Source organism: Electrona antarctica, assembly GCF_951216825.1.
Source record: "Electrona antarctica genome assembly, chromosome: 17".
Lineage (NCBI taxonomy): Eukaryota > Metazoa > Chordata > Actinopteri > Myctophiformes > Myctophidae > Electrona > Electrona antarctica.
Genome location: NC_136798.1, coordinates 39,484,741 through 39,507,625, shown reverse-complemented (window position 1 = coordinate 39,507,625; position 22,885 = coordinate 39,484,741). Strand labels below are relative to the sequence as shown.

At 40.1% G+C, this 22,885-nt stretch overlaps 1 protein-coding gene and 1 pseudogene across 2 annotated transcripts; both read right to left on the bottom strand.

Moving 5' to 3' along the window:
* Nucleotides 1–4,694: 4,694 nt before the first annotated feature.
* On the bottom strand, nt 4,695–6,845 carry LOC306940475 (uncharacterized protein). Its single transcript, XM_079525570.1, has 2 exons — nt 6,734–6,845; nt 4,695–6,450 (listed from the first exon to the last, which is right to left on the bottom strand). Exons 1-2 carry the CDS (start codon nt 6,792–6,794, stop codon nt 5,429–5,431), a joined length of 1,083 nt encoding a protein of 360 aa, XP_079381696.1. The 5' UTR covers nt 6,795–6,845; the 3' UTR covers nt 4,695–5,428.
* Nucleotides 6,846–11,583: 4,738 nt separating this feature from the next.
* On the bottom strand, nt 11,584–12,831 carry LOC306941114 (DNA-directed RNA polymerase III subunit RPC8-like; annotated as a pseudogene). The gene is made up of 2 exons: nt 12,808–12,831; nt 11,584–12,133 (listed from the first exon to the last, which is right to left on the bottom strand). The product of its transcript is annotated as a DNA-directed RNA polymerase III subunit RPC8-like (transcript).
* Between the last annotated feature and the right edge of the window lie 10,054 nt (nt 12,832–22,885).

The window sequence follows — 22,885 nt, the reverse complement described above, 5'->3', positions numbered from 1 at the left end:
AATTCTAAAAGCAATATACGAGCACAATATTAAGGCTATACACATACACACACATGAGGTACATGAACAGTATATAACACAGTATACAACAGATAGGAATTGTGTGCATTATTAATGTTGATGGTCATAATATGACTATTTGAAAGAAAAAACTATGTCTATGAGACATAAGTTGTCAATGCATGTTCAATCTGAGAATCCCATCGGAAAATAACAGGAAAACAGCGACCCCTGTCTGTCTTGAGAGACTAATGCATGATTGATTGATTGACTATAGTCGATAATTTCTATAGATCATTGTCCTTCATATGCTATTCATATGAGTACCCGAAGTTGTACTGTACATCTGTACAGTGTCCATCTGCAGGCTACATTGTACAGTGTTCAGCTGCATATAGCCTACTTGTCACGGTGTGTGTCAGGTGAGGACCCATAAGCAGAACAAGCAGGCCAGCAGGTCAAGTCCAGTATTTATTAGCAATGAACAGGACATGTACACAGGCAGGAACACAACATAACAATAACTTATAATCTAGCAAGGAAACACTGAACACAGGGAGACTTAAATAGACACATACTAACTACACACAGGTGAAACATAACTACAAACACCACATGATTGGCTGAGAACTTAACATGACACAGGTGGACTCAAGTTAGCAATCAGGGTAGAGACAAGACAGGTAGTAACAAATAGAGTAGACAGGAAACACTTGGAACATAACACCACGATAAAAGTGTGCAACAGACTGATATCGTGACAGTACCTCCCCCCAAGGAATGGATCCTAGACATTCCAACAACAACAAATTATCACAGAATACTTAGTAGGGTGGGTGGAGGGGAGTCGGAAGGAGGGTTCAGGGGCTACAGAAAATACTTGGGCACAGAACAGCACTGGTAGGACAAAAGCAAAAATAACAGATCTACAAGCTCAAAACAAATAGGAACCGAACAATGGACTGGCTCTAGGCAGGGCTAAACAAGGAGTCACACAGACAGGCAGGTGGGGAGACACGCAGACAAGCACACAGACAAACAGACAGGCACAAACTGACAAACCAAGAGACAAACAAACTAACTGACAGACAGTAAAACAGGCAGACAAACATGCAGTCTGACACAACATGTGGGTAAACAGATTAGGGGGACAAAATTACTGGGGGGCAGACAAACGCACAAGCATACTGGCAGACAGACACGCAGACATACAAACCGGGAGACAGGCCGACAGGGAGAATAGTCAATGGGCTGGTTGGTGGACCAAACAAACCTCTAGCAGAGGGGCATGGAACTCCAGAGCTGAACAGAGGGGGCTGTGGAGGGGCAACAGTCTGAGGAAGCCGAGGGCCAGAGACCCGGGGAACAAAAGGCCTGGCAGTTGGGAAAACAGAAGGCTGGGAAACAGGAGTAGGGGGGCTAGGTACAGATGGAGGGTCAGGTAGCAACAGAGGAGCATCTGTACTAGCACTAGACGGCAGCACAGCCTCAGTAGTGCTGAGCTGTGGCGGCGACAGGGCATCGTGTGCCAGGGGCGGCACTGGGGCGTCGCAGTGTGCGTCTGCATCGCTGGGCGGCGGTGGCCGCGTCTCGGCATCGCTGGGCGGCGGTGGCCGCGTCTCGGCGTCGCTGGGCGGCGGTGGCCGCGTCTCGGCGTCGCTGGGCGGCGGTGGCCGCGTCTCGGCGTCGCTGGGCGGCGGTGGCCGCGTCTCGGCGTCACTGGGAATTGGAATGCGCCGGTGACGACGAGAGCGCCGGCGACCAGACCTCTTACGAGGCTTCGGAGGGACACTGGGAGAAGTTGCAACACGACCCAAAGCAATGTTGTGAGCACCAGCCCCACGAGGACCCCCAAGAGCCAAGCTGGTGCCTAGATATGAGTCGTCTTCAGAATCTGGGTCAGAATAGACAGGGATCTTCACCCTGCTCTGGAAATAGCTGAGCAGGTCCATCATGGGCTGGGTATTCTCAGGAGCAGGATGGGAGCATGCTGGTTGCAAGCTCATGATACCAAGCCTGACAGTGAGGAGCAGGTGTAACTGAGGTGGAGTGACGAAAGTCCTTTAGCCTCTCACGGACGATGTTAATGTGAGGTACAAAGTGGCTCACCCATGGCCGCTCCTGGAACCATTGCTGCTGGGTCGAAATCCTTTTTTCAAATTCAGCACACTGATCGGGAGCTGAGGTGATGAGGCACGTCACAGCAGTGTCAAATTCATCCACCTTTTGCTGGAAAAGTCTCTGTTCTGCTGGGTCCATTCTTTGGCTAGATTATACTGTCACGGTGTGTGTCAGGTGAGGACCCAAAAGCAGAACAAGCAGGCCAGCAGGTCAAGTCCAGTATTTATTAGCAATGAACACAGGCAGGAACACAACATAACAATAACTTATAATCTAGCAAGGAAACACTGAACACAGGGAGACTTAAATAGACACATACTAACTACACACAGGTGAAACATAACTACAAACACCACATGATTGGCTGAGAACTTAACATGACACAGGTGGACTCAAGTTAGCAATCAGGGTAGAGACAAGACAGGTAGTAACAAATAGAGTAGACAGGAAACACTTGGAACATAACACCACAATAAAAGTGTGCAACAGACTGATATCGTGACACTACTATAGAGCGTCGCAGTCCCGCCCCCTACCAGGGCCCAGGAAATGATTCTCCGTTAAATTTCCTCATAGACATTTCAGAAAGTATTTATTTAAAGACGTTTACGCTGCGGACAAAGCCAACTCTTGTCGTGACAAATCATGACAACAAACACAATTTTTCGGGCCAAACAAATAATTTGTCATGATTTTTCATGATTTGTCACGACTCGAGTTGGCTTTGTACAATGCTTAAAAGGTCTTTAAATAAATACTTTTTGAAATGTCTATGGGAAAAATGGATTGTGATTCATTTCCTGGGCCTGGCGTCGTCATGACTCTGGATAGTGGATACCCATAGGCCTGCCCTATATGATGAACTGTACAATACAACCTCCAAGTCCAAATATAGGCTACTGTTAAAAAAAAAAACCGCCAACCTACCGTCATCATTTGCTGTTGAAATAGTAGACAGGGATGAGGATGCAAAGTTGGAATCATCCAGCGATGCTGTAGCTGAATTCAGCGACCCTGTCAGCTGGTTTGCAGGTCTATGTCCCAATGCCCCGTCATAATATGGAAAGGCATCAGCCTTATCATACCCCGCTCCACTTTTGGACAACTCCTTTTTGGCATCGCGGTAATCCGATTTTAGTTTCTTTAGTTTATTTATTATTTGCTCTGCCGTTCGAGTGAACCCAGCTTTCGCCAACTCTTCTACCAATTCCGAATATAATTTGGCCTTTCTCGTAGTACTCTCCAACTTCTTCTGAAACTCAGAAGATGCCCATACGGACAACAAACACTCCGTTTCTTCATCAGACCATTGCACATTCTTTGAAGATCCTTTTTTTTTTTTGGCGGCATCGTTATCTGTTGTTATGTTGCGTGTGTCACTGTGTCTGCGTCCTCCCAAATTCCAACCCACTGACAAGTTCCAACCTACTGACACACCCACTTATATCGTCTCGGTTCACAAATCGCTGCGTGCAATTACAAAGCTGAACCACCGTTTTGTGGTTCACATTGGAAACGAACGTTTATGGTTCGGAACCAACTCATTTTCAGTGGAAACACTCTGAACTGGTTCAATATTTGGCGGGAAGAAAGAACCGAACCGGTTCAACCCCGGTGGAAAAGGGGCCTGATATATTGCCCTGTGACAGTGCAAATTGGGGATACCTGGAGACAATGACAGTTATAGTGTGTAGATTATCTGTTCTGTACTGAGTGGGCCATCTGCATTTTAAAAACAGCAAGTGTGTTGGTGTGTGTGGAAATTAGTTCAATGCTGTCCTGGTTTGTAAATAATTCGTTTGACTGACATTTCACTTCCCCAAATTAAGGTTTAAAAAGATAGGTTAGAGATAAGTCTTACTATACAATAGTAGAGGAGGAGGGTCTATGATTAGACAAGACATATATTTAGAAGATAGATGACGGGCTCGTTGTGCACTATTGCGTTGTGAGCTTGTAGATTTTTCAGCTTCAGGGGTTGGGGTACCATTAACAACCTACATTATATATGGCAAACATTTCACATTTTCATTATGCTTTAAGTAGCATGTGACGTGTCAAACTAGGGTTTTTTCATGAGTTTGAACTCATTCAAAGCATTCGTTTTGCACGGAAAACACTCCTTGGGCTAAATTCGGCCGTAGCCACTCACCCCAAATGTGATGTCCTTGTCACATTTGTGATGATGACTATGGCGTTTTTTGTATTATATTATATGATGCAAAGCCTGCGGAGCAAGTTCAGGCAGTCAACTCGTGAGTGAGCCTTCCTGATCAGGTGACTAGTTTATTTAGTTAACTTTAACTGGCCTAGCTAATTCACAACCTAACAAACTTACAACATAATTTACATTTATCAAATAAACACAAAACACAATTCTACATAGATCAAAATTTCATTTTTAATTACATACTAAGAAACAAACCATGTCAATAATGCCAATTTTGAACAAGGCCAAAACCCTCATAATATATTTTGTCATACACTATCCATTGTATGACAAAACGCATGAACAAACTCTGAAACAAAAAAATAAACTAAATGTAAAGTACAGCCAATCTACAACAAACCATGTAAATAATGCCAAATGACAAAAAAGCATGAACAAACTCTGAAACAAAAAAAATGTAAAGTACAGCCAATCTACACGTCAAATTACAGTGAAACAAAGAATACGATTGAGAATAAATTGAGACTATTGAGATTTCCATCTCCACTATAAAAAAGGATGATGGTAATACCAATACGAATGGTAAGGTCAGATAATGAAGGAGATAATAGAAACTACAGTAAATGCAGTGGGGAATCTGTAAAATGTCAGAAGACAGTACATTACTACATTTGGTCTAACATGCCACACAAGACAACATCTTACCGTTCTTTCCTAATCATTTATCTGAAAACTATTGACTGGTGAATGTGAAGTACTACTAAAAATAACAGTTTATTCAAACAGTATGTTAAGTTTCCTTACTTTATTTGCCGTATTAGTTTCCATTGCCATCCTATATATATAATCAGGATTCTCATATACATGTAATGTGTTTAAAAACGGTTTAGCCTTCTTAATACACAATTGCTGTAAAAGGACCATAATGGATCATTATGCTACACTTGGTTATGTGGATTTGCTGATGTTTCTCACCCGCTCTTCTAAGGAAGCTCATTTAATACTGTTCACACTAAACTTTCATATGTGTCCATGCGGTGCGATGCAGCCATGTTTTTGGTGGCTTGACTACAAGGGAACAGTTGAAATTTGTGTGAACTTCTGAATTATTTGAATTCCTAAAAGCTTTTCCACACATCACAATGATTTGGGTTTCTCTCCAATGTGAATTTTCTGGTGTATTTTAAGGCTTGACGCTCTAGAAAAATGTTGCCCACACTCATCACATCCATAGGGTTTCTCTCCAGTGTGAATTCTCTGGTGTCTTTTAAAGTTCCTCTTGTCAGCGAAGTGTTGTCCACACTGATCACATCCATAGGGTTTCTCTCCAGTATGGATTGTATGGTGGCTTTTAAGGTGTGCCATATCAGAGAAGTGTCGCCCACACTCATCACATCCATAGGGTTTCTCTCCGGTGTGAATTTGCTGGTGTCTTTTAAGTGTGTCCATGTGAGAGAAGTGGTGTCCACACTGATCACATCCATATGGTTTCTCTCCAGTATGGATTCTCTGGTGTCTTTTAAGGTGTGCCATATCAGAGAAGTGTTGTCCACACTGATCACATCCATAGGGTTTCTCTCCAGTGTGAATTCTCTGGTGTATTTTAAGGTTGTTCTTGTGAGCGAAGTGTTGTCCACACTGATCACATCCATAGGGTTTCTCCCCAGTGTGAATTCTCTGGTGGCTTTTAAGGTTGTTCTTGTGAGTGAAGTGTTGTCCACACTGATCACATCCATAGGGTTTCTCTCCAGTATGAATTTTCTGGTGGCTTTTAAGGTTGTTCTTGTGAGTGAAGTGTTGTCCACATTGATCACATCCATAGGGTTTCTCTCCAGTATGCATTTTCTGGTGCCTTTTAAGGTTAGCCATTTGAGAGAAGTGTTTTCCACACTCATCACATCCATAGGGTTTCTCTCCAGTATGAATTTTCTGGTGGCTTTTAAGGTGTGCCATTTGAGAGAAGTGTTTTCCACACTCATCACATCCATAGGCTTTCTCTCCAGTATGAATTATCTGGTGTGTTTTAAGTTTGGACATTGTAGGGAAGCGTTTACCACACTGTTCACAGCTGTGGTGTTTTTGCTTAGCCAAGCAAAGCAAAGAGCTTCTTTGTTCATTCATCTCTGGTAGGTCAGGGTAGTCTGACTGATGATGCAATGCTGGATTGGAAACAAATACAACGATTGTTGATAGGTAGAAAGATGGCACTTTGTGGAGAAGTTGTTGTGCAACCACTCTCTGTCATGTAGCGAACTAACAATTTAAAAACCTTAATACATGCATTGCATGATGAACAATATAGGTGGTTACTTAATGCTTAATGTTTTGCTGTGATGCAAAACAGATCTACAGCAAAGCTACCAGTCAAATTACAATGAAACACAATGTAAAATTCAGAATAGAATTACCAGTACAATTATTAGAGGAGGTATTGTAACATACCAAGGTCTTTGGGTTCCTCCTGTTCAGCAGAAATGTCCCTGGTGGGGCTGAGAGAGTTCATCTTCAGCTGAAGTCTGGAGTCAGATGTGATCAGAAATTATTCATATCCTGGAAGAGTTGTGGAGAAATGACACAGACCAAGTCTGTTTATACCAGAGAGTCTGAGGTGGAACCACTAACTGCTTTGATATGATTGGCCAAAGAGAACAATACAACCATCTCTCCACCAATCACAGTCTAAAATACTGTCCTCCACCCTCCCTCCAGATATATGCTCAATAGGGCATGCAAACCTCGCACCTTTGGTATGCAAATTAGGGGGGTGCGCCATTTTGATTGTGATGAGTCACTGGATAGGCATACAGTGGTGGAAAAAGTACTCAATTGTTTTACTTAAGTAAAAGTACCAACACTGCAATTTAGAACTACTCCGTTACAAGTTAAAGTACGGAATTGAAAATGTACTTGAGTAAAAGTACAAAAGTATCGGCATCAACATTTTTTAACCGATATTGATAGCATCCTGTTTCTCAAGACCTAAACCGATAACTGATAATAAATTCAAATATATATATATATAAAGATATAGGCTATTTGTAAATGTATATTAATCTGTGTAGTGTTAGCACACCTGAAGGTAACAAATACTAGTAGTGGGCAAAGATGGATTTAACATAGCTTTGACTTAACCAAATACAGTATATAACCCAGAATAGTTCTGACTGAACGAACATATATTTATTTGTCCTATGACACTGTTTTCCCCCCAAGCAGAACTAAAAGACTATGGGTGCTTTGTCACTTGTCAAGAAAATAAAATGGACAATAAAAATATAGTAGGCTATAGCCTACCCTAATAATACTATGGACTTTCTGAGAACGTACGGCACTTCTCATTGAGGTTTTTACACACTACAAACATGAGTGTTCATTTAACTCTGACTCAGAGTTAAATTATACTACTGAGGTTACTGAGAGTGTAGGGAATACATTCAGAGGAAAATCAACAGCAAACGCATCGATTATGTCACATCACCGCAAAATAAATTGCAATGTAGGTCCTGTCGTTAAATTAGTTTCACTATTAGTACCTAGATTAGAAGACAGTGGTCTGGTTCTGTACAGGTCTTCATAGACCTGGTCAGACTTTGCATTTCAATACAGGCTATGTGTTGATGGGCCGGGTCACCATTAGCATCCTGGGTGAACAAAAGTGACATAATACAGATGTAAATGTCCTCAAAGAGGAGGACAATCATCTCCCCTCTAATAGAAAGAATGTCTAATCTACTTAAACCTTTTATTTTGTAACCATGGTATCAAAGGTACAGTACGTAGCTTCTGAAACGCATGGACCGAGTCCAAATCAAGTGTACATCTTACATAATTGATGGAGTCCATTGGACTCCATCAATTATGTGAAGATGTAGCCTACACTTGATTTTGCAAACTGAAAATTCTCTTTATGGATTACTGTGTAAACTGTATGTCAAATGTGTTAATAAGGTAACTTGAGCAATCATATTAAAATAGTATTTCTGAAACTCCCAAGATGGACCTGCGCAAGTGAAATATTTGTGACTAGTAAGGTACCCACTTGTCATGCTATACTGAGGAATTTTATGTTCAGATTTATGTGCAGATTGAAGGAGTCAAATAATGTATTAATCGTGGCCTTAACAGGGATCACAGAGTGATACAATTAATGTTCAAGATATGTTTTTAATTGATTAATTTAATTGATTAACCGGAGTGAAAATAGTCTGGTATTCAGGCTATCTCTATGTTTTATTGTTTGTTTCTGTGTCTTGTTTTGTATATGGACCTATAGTGTCTGCAATAAAGTTCATCCTCATATTACATTCTAAAATGCCCCACCACCACCAGGGATTAAATCTCACAGACCAAAACTCCAAATTGGTTAATACTTCTCACATACATCACAGCTCATGAACTGAGAACTGTAATTGTTGTTGCTGTTGCAATTTGCAACATCTTTACATTCAGTTAAGTATCTAGTGCAACATGTTGTGTGCAGATGTTATAAATCTGCATACTATAATGTCAGATGATCTGTCCTCTCAGTTTGATCAGATCTGGATGTCTGATGTAGCTTTCATTGTTTTTGCAGCCTGAATCAGATCTGTCTTGAGAATGACTCTCAATTATATCACCTGTATAATAGATGTTACATTAATGAACAGAAAAATACAAATTGAGTGTATCAATAGTTCTAAATGTGGGGTCTTGGGATAATCATACACATACAAGTACATGTTAATCATAGGAGGCCTTTGCTATGTTTCACCAGTTTCAATTGAAACATGCCTCTAACCTCAGGGGGCTCTGAGCTGGACTGCCAGGCATCATGTTACCCATGTTTTAAATGGAGAGTTTGTACTTCTGCCCTCTGGGAGAAGATACAAAGAACCAAAGTGGATCAGATTTAAAAAATCGTTTGTACCAGCATCAACTAGGATGTTGAACAATGAAGGCTCTGAAACAGCAGAAACTGTGTGCGGCTAGATTATCCACATCATGTGTGCAATTGTGTAATGTTGTGTCTCCCTCTGTAATGTATTTTTGTTTGTCATTGATGTTTTATGTGTGGCTGTAGCTGGGGTGAAAGCCCAAGACAAAATTCCCTTGTGGACAATAAAGTTTACCTTGACCTTTCACCCATACTGCTCAGAACTAGTAATATAAGTGAGCCAACCTCTACTATCCCTGCACTCACATTTATATTTTAAAAATCAGCTAAACTACGCTGCATCAAAATATTTGTGTGAGCAGATCTGAGTGTGCGGAGCTTCCCTTTATTGTTTTCAGGGCCTACCCAATAAAATCATTGATGCAGCGTAGTTTACCTGTTTTTCAAATATAAATGTGAGTGCACCTTCCAGAGACTATTTAGCGTCTGTATACCTTTGTTGTAGAATAGGCATTTTTGTCACATTGTGTTACTTTTTATGAGTAAAATGACAGATATGTGTAGTGACACATTATTTTGCTCATTCCTTTATTTCATGTAAACAATTTGTTTATAGGAGTAGTACCGTGCATGGTAATTTCAGTCAATCACATGAAATACCATTTGGAAGGCGATAACACACCTTGTAATGTAGGAGCACATAACAGTTTTGCCACATTAAGGTGCTGTTATGAACAATCACATAGGCTCTATTAACACAATTTCACAAACCAAAGCTGATTATACCTGATTTGTGGTTCTGAAATGATTTGGAGCAATCATGTGCAAATTAGGTTTCTATATTATATGGACTTGATTGGACCAATCTTGGACCAATCTTGGACCAATCTTGGACCAATCTTTCTTAATGGTTCAGTTTGAATAACAAGAGGGAGATTAGCTTCATTCATACAAGGACACTAATAGAGCTGTTTAAAATGTGATGCAAAAGGCATGCACTGATATCTTCATCTTTTCTCTGCTGTCTGTGTGCAGCCATACTCATCATCATCATCCTCAATGCAAAGAGCTTAGATCAGTTCAGACAAAGAGGTGTCAAACATGTTCACCCTTCTTCAGGCCTGGACTGGCCACTTAACATACCAGACATCCGACAGGCCTCCCTGTATTCTTAGAATAGACATTCTTAATGGTTCAGCTTGAATAGCAAGAGGGAGATGACATAGACACACACACACACAGACACACACACACACACGGACGCACACACACACACACACACACACACACACACACACACACACACACACACACACACACACACACACACACACACACACACACACACGGACGCACATGGACTTAAAATATTTGTGTGTTTTTTGTATATAATTAAATGTACACTTGGTTGCTTTTTGTTCATTCCTTATTACTTCCTTTGTTAAATGTGAAACATGGTTTAAGTGAAGTCACAATAAAGACAACATTTCAAAGTCAAGTTTTTTTTGTATAGCTTTTGTTTATGTACTGTGTGTGGTAATCTTAGTCAATAACATGCAATACCCTTTGGAAGGCAATAACACACCTTGTGATGTAGGAGGAGCATATTTTGCAAGATACATTAAGGTGATGTTCCTTAACCAAAGCTGATTGTACCTGATGTTGTGCTTCTGAACGGATTAGGAGCAATCATGTGCAAATTAGGTGTCTATAGGGACTTGATTGTACATACATTCTTAATGGTTCAGCTTGAATAGCAAGAGGGAGATGAGATAGACTCATTCATACAAGGACATTAATAGTTGTTGGGGTTTGAAAGGTATTATATGCAAATTATGACACACACACACACACACACACACACACACACACACACACACACACACACACACACACACACACACACACACACACACACACACACACACACACACACACACACACTTCTCTACAATGGCAAATCTTAAATGCCAGCAGGTAAACAATGCTTGTGCAGGTTGTACAGTCACAAAATAAAGACAACATTTTTTTTTTAGCTTTTGTTTATATGAGCTTCTGTTTGTATGTTACGGGTCCCTCTCCAATGGACTTCAAAGTCGAAGTCAAAGTCATACGATTAGTCACAGACGTTACCGCAGTGAAATTTGTTCTCCGCATTTGACCCATCTCTTGGAACGGTGACCCGCAGCGTGCGCCGCGCTCGGGAATCATTAGTTGATTTGACCCCCAATCCAACCCATTGATGCTGAGTGCCAAGCAGGGAGGCCTTGGGTCCCATTTTTACAGTCTTTGGTATGACCCGGCCGGGGATCGAACCCCGACCTCCCAGTTTCAGGGCGGACACTCTAACCACAAGGCCACTGTCTGGTCATCTGGTCTTCAATGTTGGATCTCATCTGTCCATGGCGATGTCCTTTGGTTAGCTGTTCCACCATGACAGCAGCCCCAGCCCCATCTCACAGATGGAGCCTTTGAGAGTGTATGGCGCCTCTTTCTCCGGCCCGCTGTCCTCCGCTGGGGGACGAGTGCCGGACTGTCCCCGTGGTGCTGCGGCGTCCATCTCGGCGGCGGGGCCCGTCGGAGACGTGTCCAAGAAGCTCTCGTCCGTGACCCGGAAGCGGTTCTCCTCCCCTCGGTCCATTTGGAAGAGGAGATCGGCAGGCCCCTCGTCGGTCTCGTCACAACCACGTCTGCTGTGCTTCGTCAAACTTGGCGGACTGCTGCAGTGCTTCCGGCGGGATAAGAATGTCGAAGAAGCCCATGGTCACGTGAACCCCCTCGGGACTGCAGCGCTCGACCCTTCCCACTAGGAGCTCGTCGAGTAAAGGGCGAAACACGACGTACCTGAAATGGACTTGGGACTTGGTGTGGGAGGCGCCTTCGCCTGGGAAAATATAGGAGTCTTCCAGTTTGGTGACGTCATGTAAGCAGATGTGAGTTGTGACCTTGGCTAATTTGGATATTATAGCCTTTCAAACACAAGTTGCAATCATAACATATAAGATAATATAAGGCCCATGGATGATTAAAGGCCACTGTTTAATTAAATGCAACAGTGTTTATGGTTGTAGACACAATTCACAAAATGCATGTTTTTAGTGCACTAACTTGATCCTCCACCAGACAACAGTATTCATTTTTTGTCAGAATGTACATTTAACAACAGTACAAACATAATAATAATAATACATTTTATTTATAAGGCGCCATTCAGGGCACTCAAGGTCGCAGTACAGGTTAAAAACAGTTGATACAAAACACAGTTAAAATCAAAACAAAACTAGGGCACAGCTTGCAGCAGAAGACACAGAGGTCAGCCATATGCCTGCCTAAACAGGTGTGTTTTGATGTATGTACATTTGGGGTATGTACGTATTGTCCCCTAACCAATAATTTGATGCGGGCAGCAGAGTCTCCATAATAAGCAATCTTTGGCTGAACTACCCGTTTAAGGTTTTAAAGTCATTGTTGTTGGTTAGCTATTTGACACAATTTGGGTGATTTATTTATTTATAAAATGTGCATCAAATGTGTTAATTGTGAACATGAATTACTTATAGGTCCACAGAGTAGGCCTACTCTACTTTAATGTGTATATTTCTACTTTAATGTGTGTTAATGTGAGTAAAGATTTTAAACATACGTTTGTGTTGGCTAAGACAATCATTTTGTGAAAAGCAGAGTCTCCAGTATAGGAATCCTGGTGGAGAGTGGGAAAAATACGTATTTTTTTTAAATACACTACTTGTTTAAGGTTTTTAAGGTTTATTATATAAACCAGCAGTATTTCATTTGTATGCACGAAACATCTGGAACAAACTACCAGAAAACAGCAGATAATGCTGCCACCCTTATTTCTTTTAAATCACAATTAAGGACTTTTCTGTTTCCCACTGCCTTTGATTGATTGTTATTTTTACTTATTTAGTTTCAGTTCATCATTATGATATACATATAGTGTTTCCTGAATTGCCTTGTTGATTTTTTGGTATACAACTACTTATTATAATAATCATGGTTCCTATATTTCAAAGTCTATGCTTTGACTCTGTCTGTGTCTGTTCTTCTGGATTTAAACTCACTCCTGCTTTGACTTTTATGATGAATAAAACAAATTATTTAAAATTCACTATTCTATCTTACAAAGCAATCTCACAGTTACCAGTATTTCTAGAATGTTGCATAGAGCATGACCTGGGGGAGGAGAGAGGGGTGGAGCACATGCAGCAGTTTGTTGTGGTTGGTGGAGAGATGCTTCTATTGTTCTTCTCTTTGGCCAATCAATCCAAGCAGTTAATGGTTCCATCTCAGGCTATAAGAAGAGTTTGTAGTTGTCAGTTGTCAGTTCAATTATTAGAGGAGGTATTGTAACATACCAAGGTCTTTGGGTTCCTCCTGTTCAGCAGAAATGTCCCTGGTGGGGCTGAGAGAGTTCATCTTCAGCTGAAGTCTGGAGTCAGATGTGATCAGAAATTATTCATATCCTGGAAGAGTTGTGGAGAAATGACACAGACCAAGTCTGTTTATTCCAGAGAGTCTGAGGTGGAACCACTAACTGCTTTGATATGATTGGCCAAAGAGAACAATACAACCATCTCTCCACCAATCACAGTCTAAAATACTGTCCTCGACCCTCCCTCCAGATATATGCTCAATAGGGCATGCAAACCTCGCACCTTTGGTATGCGAATTAGGGGGGTGCGCCATTTTGATTGTGATGAGTCACTGGATAGGCATACAGTGGTGGAAAAAGTACTCAATTGTTTTACTTAAGTAAAAGTACCAACACTGCAATTTAGAACTACTCCGTTACAAGTTAAAGTACGGAATTGAAAATGTACTTGAGTAAAAGTACAAAAGTATCGGCATCAACATTTTTTAACCGATATTGATAGCATCCTGATTCTCAAGACCTAAACCGATAACTGATAATAAATTCAAATATATATATATATAAAGATATAGGCTATTTGTAAATGTATATTAATCTGTGTAGTGTTAGCACACCTGAAGGTAACAAATACTAGTAGTGGGCAAAGATGGATTTAACATAGCTTTGACTTAACCAAATACAGTATATAACCCAGAATAGTTCTGACTGAACGAACATATATTTATTTGTCCTATGACACTGTTTTCCCCCCAAGCAGAACTAAAAGACTATGGGTGCTTTGTCACTTGTCAAGAAAATAAAATGGACAATAAAAATATAGTAGGCTATAGCCTACCCTAATAATACTATGGACTTTCTGAGAACGTACGGCACTTCTCATTGAGGTTTTTACACACTACAAACATGAGTGTTCATTTAACTCTGACTCAGAGTTAAATTATACTACTGAGGTTACTGAGAGTGTAGGGAATACATTCAGAGGAAAATCAACAGCAAACGCATCGATTATGTCACATCACCGCAAAATAAATTGAAATGTAGGTCCTGTCGTTAAATTAGTTTCACTATTAGTACCTAGATTAGAAGACAGTGGTCTGGTTCTGTACAGGTCTTCATAGACCTGGTCAGACTTTGCATTTCAATACAGGCTATGTGTTGATGGGCCGGGTCACCATTAGCATCCTGGGTGAACAAAAGTGACATAATACAGATGTAAATGTCCTCAAAGAGGAGGACAATCATCTCCCCTCTAATAGAAAGAATGTCAAATCTACTTAAACCTTTTATTTTGTAACCATGGTATCAAAGGTACAGTACGTAGCTTCTGAAACGCATGGACTGAGTCCAAATCAAGTGTACATCTTACATAATTGATGGAGTCCATTGGACTCCATCAATTATGTGAAGATGTAGCCTACACTTGATTTTGCAAACTGAAAATTCTCTTTATGGATTACTGTGTAAACTGTATGTCAAATGTGTTAATAAGGTAACTTGAGCAATCATATTAAAATAGTATTTCTGAAACTCCCAAGATGGACCTGCGCAAGTGAAATATTTGTGACTAGTAAGGTACCCACTTGTCATGCTATACTGAGGAATTTTATGTTCAGATTTATGTGCAGATTGAAGGAGTCAAATAATGTATTAATCGTGGCCTTAACAGGGATCACAGAGTGATACAATTAATGTTCAAGATATGTTTTTAATTGATTAATTTAATTGATTAACCGGAGTGAAAATAGTCTGGTATTCAGGCTATCTCTATGTTTTATTGTTTGTTTCTGTGTCTTGTTTTGTATATGGACCTATAGTGTCTGCAATAAAGTTCATCCTCATATTACATTCTAAAATGCCCCACCACCACCAGGGATTAAATCTCACAGACCAAAACTCAAAATTGGTTAATACTTCTCACATACATCACAGCTCATGAACTGAGAACTGTAATTGTTGTTGCTGTTGCAATTTGCAACATCTTTACATTCAGTTAAGTATCTAGTGCAACATGTTGTGTGCAGATGTTATAAATCTGCATACTATAATGTCAGATGATCTGTCCTCTCAGTTTGATCAGATCTGGATGTCTGATGTAGCTTTCATTGTTTTTGCAGCCTGAATCAGATCTGTCTTGAGAATGACTCTCAATTATATCACCTGTATAATAGATGTTACATTAATGAACAGAAAAATACAAATTGAGTGTATCAATAGTTCTAAATGTGGGGTCTTGGGATAATCATACACATACAAGTACATGTTAATCATAGGAGGCCTTTGCTATGTTTCACCAGTTTCAATTGAAACATGCCTCTAACCTCAGGGGGCTCTGAGCTGGACTGCCAGGCATCATGTTACCCATGTTTTAAATGGAGAGTTTGTACTTCTGCCCTCTGGGAGAAGATACAAAGAACCAAAGTGGATCAGATTTAAAAAATCTTGTTTGTACCAGCATCAACTAGGATGTTGAACAATGAAGGCTCTGAACAGCAGTAACTGTGTGCGGCTAGATTATCCACATCATGTGTGCAATTGTGTAATGTAATGTAATGTATGTATGTATTTTTGTTTGTCATTGATGTTTTATGTGTGGCTGTAGCTGGGGTGAAAGCCCAAGACAAAATTCCCTTGTGGACAATAAAGTTTACCTTGACCTTTCACCCATACTGCTCAGAAAGAGTAATATAAGTGAGCCAACCTCTACTATCCCTGCACTCACATTTATATAAAAATCAGCTAAACTACGCTGCATCAAAATATTTATTTTGCAAGCTTTCTGTCTACTGACCTTCTTCAGTAGACTGAAAGCTTGCAAAATAAATCTGAGTGTGAGCAGATCTGAGTGTGCAGAGCTTCCCTTCATTGTTTTCAGGGCCTGCCCAATAAAATCATTGATGCAGTTTACCTGTTTTTCAAATAGTGAGTGCACCTTCCAGAGACTATTTAGCGTCTGTATACCTTTGTTGTAGAATAGGCATTTTTGTCACATTGTGTTACTTTTCATAAGTAAAATGACAGATATGTGTAGTGACACATTATTTTGCTCATTCCTTTATTTCATGTAAACAATTTGTTTATAGGAGTAGTACCGTGCATGGTAATTTCAGTCAATCACATGAAATACCATTTGGAAGGCGATAACACACCTTGTAATGTAGGAGCACATAACAGTTTTGCCACATTAAGGTGCTCTATTAACACAATTTCACAAACCAAAGCTGATTATACCTGATTTGTGGTTCTGAAATGATTTGGAGCAATCATGTGGAAATTAGGTTTCTATATTATATGGACTTGATTGGACCAATCTTGGACCAATCTTTCTTAATGGTCTAGTTTGAATAACAAGAGGGAGATTAGCTTCATTCATACAAGGACACTAATAGAGCTGTTGGTGTTTAAAATGTGATGCAAATGACTACAAGACTAGCTTCACTGCTGGACCTGATCACCTCTATATCTCCAAATATGGAGCTGGCCTGTTCAGATGGGTGGAACGTGTAGTCTGACACGGGTACAACGGCTATTGCATAGCCGGGTGGGGAATGGATCATCCATCATTACCGACTCACGGACTGCAGACACTGGACACTGTCAGAGTCAAAGAATAATATAAAACATGATTTATTATCATAGTTAATGGTAAAATAAAGGAAGTACAAAATCACAGCTAAAAAAGAGAAGAGAAACTCAATCAAATGCAGTGGGAAAAGTCTTTATTATTGTTTAAAAGAAAGTGACAGAATGCCTGCTGTTTTCTGGGAGTTTTCCCATATGCTGTGCATAAAAACTGCTGGTTTATAATAAGCCTCAAAGGAGTAGTTCATCCAAAATTAGTTATTTTCCACCAAACACTTTCCATTGGGACACCTATACTGGAGACTGATGTTCTCAAATGATGTGGTATGGGTTTTATGTATTGTACATATATGAGTATCTGGATAATATATGTGCAGCCTAATAGTATTGAATAATATAAGTGGATAACAATTCATTGTTACTGCAGCAGAGCCATTTAGAGGATTGCTCCATATGCTTTTAGTGACATCAGGACCAAGTGAAACCAGCTCTGGTGAAGAAACAACTGCTCATACTGTGATTTACATCCCATTTAATCATAATAGATAAGATGATACAAGACAAAGGGGAAATGAAAGGACTCAGTTTAATAATGAATTGTGCCAATGATTAGTGTATGCTATGTAATCATGTTTTATCTCTTTAAATGAACCCCTTCAGGATCCCAATCAACATCACAGTAACATATAGCCTGTGGACATCATTCACAAGAATCATAAGATGTTGTGCACTAATCGGGTATACCCCGCCAGACAACATTATTCATTATTTTTACACAGCAGGACATGCAGAATAGATAGCTGAGAAATGGGAAATGTGGATCATATGTTACTGTATGTTAATTTATAGTTCCCTGTTACTTCCAAACCTTTCGTGTCAAAGAGACATTTAAATTCGACATCTTGTTCTATTGTAGTAGATCAGACTTTCTCTGTCCATGTGTGTTAGATATGATATTGTCGCTGTCTGGAGGAAACCACCCAGCTCATTATTTTCATGAATTAATGCTATTGAATCTGTGTGTTGGTTAAAAGAACCAACGAAAGATAATTTCAAGCGCTTCGGGGGACGGTCTGTTAAAGCAGCTCCACCGCTTCTCCCACTCTCATACAAGTAATTGACAATATTATATACATATAAGTCACAAAGTTAAATTAAGTAATAATGTAAGTGAGGCATGCACTGACATCTTCATCTTTCCTCTGCTGTCTGTGTGCAGCCATACTCATCATCATCATCATCATCATCAATGCAAAGAGCTTAGATCAGTTCAGACAAAGAGGTGTCAAACATGTTCACCCTTCTTCAGGCCTGGACTGGCCACTTAACATACCAGACATTATTTCCGGCAGGCCTCCCCGTAGTGGGCTGGGTGATGGGCCGGTCTGGGCCACATGTTAAACTAGAAAAAGTGCCCTTCTGGGCACAGGTCTCCACCAGGAGGATAGGATAGGAGTGTGTGTGATGTTTGGCAAAATGTTTAGGAGCAATATAAACGTGTGTGTGTGTGTGTGTGTGTGTGTGTGTGTGTGACGCGGCTTGGCCTGTTGTAGCGCCACCATGAGGCTGATTTGAAAACTGTCAAGTGGCATTTCTTCCAAAGCCTAGTGGGAATATGCATGCACAGTTTCACCACAATCGGACACTGCGTTGAGTAGTTGTGGCGATTTGTACAAAACGGGTACAAAGCGGGCTACTCCTGAAAAGTTTAGAAGCCAATTGTAGCCAATGAGGGTGCATTATGAGAAATCAAACAAACCCGTCTTGATCACATGACTATGGAGAGCATGTGTACCGATTTGCGTGAAATTTGGATAAAATCTGAAGGAGTAATATTAGAAAATGCGTTTTACATATATCGGCCTCCTGGTGGCACTATAAAGAGCAGATGTGAAAAATTCCAGGCAAAGGTTTTTCCTTGGCCTCTAGGGAGTTGGCATACAAAGTTATCCACAGATCCGTGCAGTTAGAGGTAAAAACACTTTTCGGCCAGTTATAGCGCCACCATGAGGCTGAGTTGAAAATGTTCATGTGGCATTTCTTCCTCGGCCTAGTGGGAATGTGCGTGCACAATTTCACGGATATCACACGATGTGTTCATGATTTGCAGCATTTTGTTTGAAACTGAGCACTCCTGCGAACTTTGGAAGCCAATCTTAGCCAATCAGGATGGAGTCTGAGAAATCTGAAAGACCCATTTCGTTGAATGGCTCTAGAGAGACTGTGTACCAATTTGCGTGATGTTTGGACAAAATCTGTAGGTGTACTGTCCAAAAACTTGTTTTGCACAAAGCGGCCTCCTGGTGGCGCTATAACAGGCCGTTCTGGAAATTTTGGGGCAGAGGTTCATCGTTGGCATCCAGGGATTGTGTCTGCAAAATTTGGCATCGACCGGGTTAACGGTGTCGGAGATTAGCTGTTCACAGACGGAAGGACGGACGGACACACACACGGACACACACACACACGGACACACGGACGGACGGACGGAGTGCAAAACATACTCTCTCCCCATGCCTTCGGCCTGGTGGAGACAATTAGCTGTCTGTTTCAGTGTAGTTTTCTGTTGGTTGGTTTTCACATCATTTAACGTTACCTACTTGTGAGTTGTGACCTTGGTTAATTTGGATATTATAGCCTTTCAAACACAAGTTGCAATCATAACATATAAGATAATATAAGGCCCATGGATGATTAAAGGCCACTGTTTAATTAAATGCAACAGTGTTTATGGTTGTGGACACAATTCACAAAATGCATGTTTTTAGTGCACTAACTTGATCCTCCACCAGACAACAGTATTCATTTTTTGTCAGAATGTACATTTAACAACAGTACAAACATAATAATAATAATACATTTTATTTATAAGGCGCCATTCAGGGCACTCAAGGTCGCAGTACAGGTTAAAAACAGTTGATACAAAACACAGTTAAAAGCAAAACAAAACTAGGGCACAGCTTGCAGCAGAAGACACAGAGGTCAGCCATATGCCTGCCTAAACAGGTGTGTTTTGATTTGGGGTATGTACGTATTGTCCCCTAACCAATAATTTGATGCGGGCAGCAGAGTCTCCATAATAATCAATCTTTGGCTGAACTACCCGTTTAAGGTTTTAAAGTCATTGTTGTTGGTTAGCTATTTGACACAATTTGGGTGATTTATTTATTTATAAAATGTGCATCAAATGTGTTAATTGTGAACATGAATTACTTATAGGTCCACAGAGTAGGCCTACTCTACTTTAATGTGTATATTTCTACTTTAATGTGTGTTAATGTGAGTAAAGATTTTAAACATACGTTTGTGTTGGCTAAGACAATCATTTTGTGAAAAGCAGAGTCTCCAGTAGGAATCCTGGTGGAGAGTGGGAAAAATATGTCTTTTTTTTTAAATACACTACTCGTTTAAGGTTTTTAAGGTTTATTATATAAACCAGCAGTATTTAATTTGTATGCACGAAACATCTGGAACAAACTACCAGAAAACAGCAGATAATGCTGCCACCCTTATTTCTTTTAAAACACAATTAAGGACTTTTCTGTTTCCCATTGCCTTTGATTGATTGTTATTTTTACTTATTTAGTTTCAGTTCATCATTATGATATACATATAGTGTTTCCTGAATTGCCTTGTTGATTTTTTGGTATACAACTACTTATTATAATAATCATGGTTCCTATATTTCAAAGTCTATGCTTTGACTCTGTCTGTGTCTGTTCTTCTGGATTTAAACTCACTCCTGCTTTGACTTTATGATGAATAAAACAAATTATTTTAAATGCACTATTCTATCTTACAAAGCAATCTCACAGTTACCAGTATTTCTAGAATGTTGCATAGAGCATGACCTGGGGGAGGAGAGAGGGGTGGAGCACATGCAGCAGTTTGTTGTGGTTGGTGGAGAGATGCTTCTATTGTTCTTCTCTTTGGCCAATCAATCCAAGCAGTTAATGGTTCCATCTCAGGCTATAAGAAGAGTTTGTAGTTGTCAGTTCTCCACAACTCCTCCAGGATATCAATCATTTCTGATCAGAGCTGACTGTGGACTCCAGGCTTCAGGTGAAGATGAACTCTCTCAAACCCACCAGGAACAATTCTGCTCAACAGGATGATCATCAAGACCACTGTAAGTTACTTACTTTGTCTATATGGATATACAGCATGTCATAAGGCAACACATTCTCATCCCATGTCATAATTTTACCTCGCCTTCTGACGTTTGGCAAAATACTTCAATTACCTCAATTCTTGACGTATTTCGGAAAAATATTACGTCATGGCGTGACTTTAATGTAAAAAGGTCACGCTCTGACGTTTTTTATTTTTCTGTCTAAAATAATCTGAAGCTATATTATTATTCATGTCATGTTGTCAGAGCTGATATCAAAATAATCTGAAGCTATATTATTATTCATGTCATGTCACTATGTCTAATGTTATAACCATTGGGTTAACCAATGCTAACAGCTTCCCTGCTAAAGTTTGCAAATTCCGCTAAAATCCACCTTTTTGTACACAATCGTTTTGGAAGATAATACTAGTCTTTTACTAACTGGCTAACAGAAATAGCAGATAAAGAAGTATTAACAAAAGTGTGTTTATTTTGGTCCGCCTAAAGCTAATTCATGCTAATGTTCCAGCTGGGGGCACTGGTGGAAAATGCGGAAATGGCTTCCTATTTCCAATAGCAGAAGAAGAAGACTCAAACGAATTTAATGTAAACATTGTAACATTATGTCACCATAACGTGGTTATTATTAGTTGCTTTGGAATGTACCTGCCACGAAAATTAAGGTCATAATAACGCAGATCGCATCGATATGTAATATAGTGCGATAATGTACTTGTTTTAGCTACAGAGGATTGATATCAATATATTAGCTAAATGTAGCTAACGGCTATCGTTGCGGCGTTGCCAGTTTCTGCGAGAGAAATAAGCAATGAAATGAAAAGCGAAAATAGCCGATCTACAAGCATTTAACAACACAAATCTTGTCCAAATCTGATATGGGGTCCCAGTCCTTGGCACAAAATACATTTTTGATGTAGGGTTCTTGGACAATACATAATTATGGGGGTCCTTGACATGGAAATGTGTGAAAATCACTGGAAACTTTAGAAACAAGCCCCCCAAAAACGCAACTACCAATAAGCTCAAAGTCTCTTATAATAAGATGACTTGGCAACCCTCGCTACAGGAAGTTAAGTCATTTGACACTACTCGGTGAATATAAATAATAATAAAAACATGTAGGACCAACTTCCTGTAGCGAGGGTTGCCACGTCCTCTTATTATAAGCGACTTTGAGCTTATTGGTAGTTGCAGCCTTGCAGGTTGCGTTTTTGGGGGGCTTGGGCTTGTTTTCATATAACGGGCGGGTTGCTTATTTCTCTTGCAGAAACTGGCAACGCCGCAACGATAGCCGTTTAGCTACATTTAGCTAATATATTGTATTACAATCCTGTAGCTAAAAACAAGTACATTATCGCACTATATTACATATCGATGCGATCTGCGTTATTATGACCTTAATTTTCATGGCAGGTACATTCCAAAGCAACTAATAATAACCACGTTATGGTGACATAATGTTACAATGTTTACACTAAATTCGTTCGAGTCTTCTTCTGCTATTGGAAATAGGAAGCCATTTCCGCATTTTCCACCAGTGCCCCCAGCTGGAACATTAGCATGAATTAGCTTTAGGCGGACCAAAATAAACACACTTTTTACAAACTATCAGTG